Raw genomic sequence first — 4,504 nt, forward strand, 5'->3', positions numbered from 1 at the left:
CTTTAATATAAGGTATTACATTAAAAATATTTTAGTAAAGTAGCTGGTTACTAACTCAATTTTTTGAACGGAAATGAGTTTTTTATATGATAACCAACAAGAAAATATCATAATGCAAATATATAATTCACAGTAAAAAAAATACATATGCAAATAGATCAAAGTATTTTATATGCTTCTTAAAAATATTGTAATAGGTGCCATCTAATTTTGATGTTCTACCTTATCTCCAATTCAGACATCTGATACAGCTGCATCAAGACTATATTATTGTGATATTTCCCCTAAAATTGTGGAATAGCCAAATTTTTCCTCTGAGGAATGATTCTTCTTGGTTAAGCCTGTAACCTCAACCTGAGACCAGAACAGAGGAATTCATGCAACTGCAGATTTTGTGATGAGTTTCCTTTTCATTGGTTTACCACATCAACTTATGTGTTTTATCCACCCATTTATTTGTTTATTAAAACATCATTTTTGACCATCTATTCTTGGTGCTGGGTTCTAGGTCCTGGGATTCAACAGAAAGCCAGGCAGATATGATTTCTTCTTTTAGCGTACTTACATTGTACAGAGGATGATACATGATTTTAAAAAGTACATAAATCAGGTGTGGGGATGATTTATCTTAAGGTTGAAACAACACTGTTAAAATTTCATAATACCAAGAATGAATACAGTCATATCGAATTTAGCTGTGAACAAGACTGTACATTTCCTTCTTATAATGGAAATTCCTATTAATGAATATGTCAACACACTTCCATTTCACCACTGACAACAAAATTATAACACTAGGACACATCCTATAATTAACACATAGATTTCACAGATACTATTTTAACATTTACAAAAAGTTTCACTGAATTATTTTCCATAATTTCTGTAGTAGTTTCACATTGATAGTTTTTTTCAGAAAAGGGAAGATTGGAGTTCTCTTATCTGAAGTTTAGAAGGAATTTCATAAATGGAAGATAAGGATATAATAAGCAATTCAGGAGCTTAGAAGGGCTTTAGAAAAAATACTAAAATAATTTACATCGGAGCTCAATTTCAAAACAAGCATTTCTTTAATTCAAATCTGGAAGAAATGACTTTTCTAACTGCATATGGAAGCTGCTAACAGCAATCAAGATCATGATCATGATTTTTGATCCCTCTTATAGAAGAGATTTTTCTCTAAGCTATTCACATACTTATATTAAATCTAACATTCATCAGTAGTTTATGGTAGACATAGACAAAATTTACTCAATGTATGCTTGTCACTTGAATTGTTTTGTGTACATTGTTTTCTAACAATAATTCTGATTGCATTTTACTAAGCATAAAATAGAAATTCCTCATGGAATAAAACCCTGAAGATACATCCTCATTATTGATTTAGAATTGAACAACTTTATTATCCAGAAAGTTGTAGGTTAAAACAACGAATTCTAAGCACACTGTGGTACATTTGTGTGGTTCAAATCACAAAAGAAAAAAGCAATATTTTCCTGAGATAAGCTGTTAGTTCTTAATAATTATAAATAGACATAAATTCTTCAAATGAAATATGAAATACATATATAAAATAAAACTGCTTCCTAATTCTAAGGAATTATTTTCTATAGTTTGGCAGTTTTTGTGAAAAAACAATAAAAAGCATGTTATTGTCAATGTTCTTCAGTTTTTCATACACACACACACACACACACACACACACACTCTTTTCTAGACTAACATTAGGTAAAAGACTTTTCTAGGTATAGGTTTGGAAATTATTCATATACATACATTACAGAAAACCCAGTAAGAAATAGAAAATGTTTCATACACCACCAGTTTGTTTTCTGCTAGAAGACACACAATGCCCCTCTCGTGAATCTATGGAGATGAAGGCTTCTGTCCTTTCACCCAGTACCTCACGTTCCACAAAACTGAAAGAAAAATCTGCTTTAGCTTCTTGTTTCCCCAAATCAGGATGAATGGGTGGGTGGAAGGATAGCTGAATACAATAGCTTGGCAGAACATGAAGACAGGTTTGTTTTCCAGCTCAAAATTCCAAACTGATAGGATCATGGCCAGAAAGTAAATGGCACATAATAGGAGAAAGGAGGTCACAGTTTGCAAAGCTTTTATGTGGACCTTGGTGCTGGGATCTTGAGATCCTTTGCCATGGAGCTGCATCTTCTTGAGATGTTTACACAGAGAACAGATTAACAGCAGAAAAGATATCAGGGTCAGAGTGAGGGGTATAAGGTTTGCTAGCATGCCTATAGTCACATTTGAAAGGTACGTTGCACTCCTCAATTTGATCCTCCAAGTCATGTTTCCTTCATATTCTTTTCTCCACACAATCTGATTCATGTTCATCACAAAAAGATGACAAACCAAAAATAGCAAAGGCCCCAACAGTGTCACCAGAATGACACTCTTAACTTTCCTCTTTAAGTGAAGAAAAATCAGGTTGGAGAAAGTGGCAATCTTGAGCAAATAAAACATGCTGAGGCTAGTAGAAAGCCAGTTGCTGAAATGGTTGGTTACTGCCCAGACATTATAAACAGTGATTCTTACTTCTTCACTATAAAAAGCTAGATTAAACTCACTTGCATACCAATTTAGTAATAATACCCAGAGCAAAGCAACTCTGGAGACAGCCAGACCAGTGAGAATTTGGTCAGCAAAGGAGATTTTTTGTCTTTTCACCCACTCAATGGAATGTACCAATGCTATGAAAACATTAGCAAAATTTCCAATAACAAATATAACCCCTACTAGAATGGAAAAAGTGATGGACAGAAAAGTTATCATATCTGAACAGACAAAGAGAAATTTTTTAAATGCTAGTGTAATATCACTGGTTGTGATTGCTTGAATATCCTGACCTTAAATTCTATATGCACCTGATTTGTGTATGTGCTGTGACATTCTTTTTACTTTTTATTGTTGTGACCAGTGTAAAGCCAGAAATCACCATAGCATGCTAATGGATGAGTTCAATGCTCTCTTTATGGAAAACATTCTTGTTTTCAAAACAACTCAAATTAACTCATTCATTCACTGTCTGTTCTTGTTATAAGCTGGAATTATTCATACTGAAGTTGACATGAAACCTGAATTCTCATGTACTAGTATGCAAACAAGGACATATTAACTTTCAGTGTTTGCAATTTTTCCTTATGTAACCTCTCCATCATTTGTCTTTAACGACTTTAGTTGTTAGGGAAGTTTTATAACCCAATACAGAGATCATATATTAAATGTCTAAATTCTTAAAGGGAGCTTGGTCATAACTAAGATCATCACCTATACAGTCTTTTTTAAACACCAGATTTAAATACACAGAATCCATCCTTCTTTTATCAAAAGCATCTAAGATTTACTTGAGAACCACAGGCAGGCCAGTACTCCATAAGATCTGGTTGCTGCTAATACTTTTGTGTGACTTCATTATTCTCAAGCTCATAAATACACACACAAACACATGTGCCCTCCACCTATGAATGGAATGAATTATTTTCTCATAATTTCCAAAATAAAGAAATGAGTTTCCAAGAGGTTGTACAGCTGAAATTAGTCCTGTTTTCCCACTCAGGGTTTTCAGCCCATGAATATTATTTATTTATCAAACATATCTCTAATTCTTAGGTCTTTGGTAAAGTTTCTCTGAAGCCTAATGTTTAAATATTTATTATTTAATTAAAATATTCAGCAATTTTATAAGTATTCCTGACTACCAGACCCTTTCATATATAATCTTGCAGCATCCTCCCATCACAGGAAGACTGCCTTTCCCCTGAACTTGGAGTTCAATCATTTACTTACTTTCATGAACAGAAAATGACTACACTTTGCATAGAGATTTGAGATGGCTTCCATACTGGGGATTCTTCCTCTTTCCATTCACAATGAGAATATCGCCTGGCTAGTACACTGTTCCCAGAGGAGAATCAGAAACTAATGAAGGCAGATTGTCCCCACCTGATCCAGACTAAATTGGCCAAACTCTAAGGACCTCCAAGATGCACAATCTGGCCCATCTGTAATCACCACAGTCATCCACCAAACCCATTTAGAAAAATGAAATACAAAACATGTCATATATAAATGTCTAATGTAGTTTTGGAGGGTTTCTCTTGCAGAGAAACATAACTGATAAACGAACTCTGCTAAACAAGAGTGTGGGAAATACATACAACCTTGTTGTGTCAGGAATTCAGGAGCCAAAAGAAAAAATGGGTGGGGAATGGCAAATATTTGTTCCTGTGAGGTAGAAAACTATGGCTAGAAGAAATCCTTTGGAAAAATCTGGGGGTGGCAGATAACACCGTCTCAAATTTCCTCCCGTTGCAACTAAATAAGAAAGTTCTCACTTCAACTCTCTTAGAGTTGTATAAGAATGTATACAAGTAGTTTATTTTTCCCTCAGTATATACTGAGGTGAGTAATGATAATTTCTATGAGACATTTCTCTTAATTAAAAATTTTTATATTAAAATTATAATGCACACCTAGAAATGAA

General features: G+C 33.8%; 1 protein-coding gene across 1 annotated transcript; it reads right to left on the reverse strand.

The window, feature by feature from the left end:
- Nucleotides 1-1,527: 1,527 nt before the first annotated feature.
- LOC105535112 (taste receptor type 2 member 46) lies at nt 1,528-2,793 on the reverse strand. Its single transcript, XM_011974120.1, has one exon. It carries the CDS (start codon nt 2,791-2,793, stop codon nt 1,867-1,869), a length of 927 nt encoding a protein of 308 aa, XP_011829510.1. The 3' UTR covers nt 1,528-1,866.
- Between the last annotated feature and the right edge of the window lie 1,711 nt (nt 2,794-4,504).

Source organism: Mandrillus leucophaeus, unplaced genomic scaffold, assembly GCF_000951045.1.
Source record: "Mandrillus leucophaeus isolate KB7577 unplaced genomic scaffold, Mleu.le_1.0 Scaffold1417, whole genome shotgun sequence".
Taxonomy (NCBI): Eukaryota; Metazoa; Chordata; class Mammalia; order Primates; family Cercopithecidae; genus Mandrillus; species Mandrillus leucophaeus.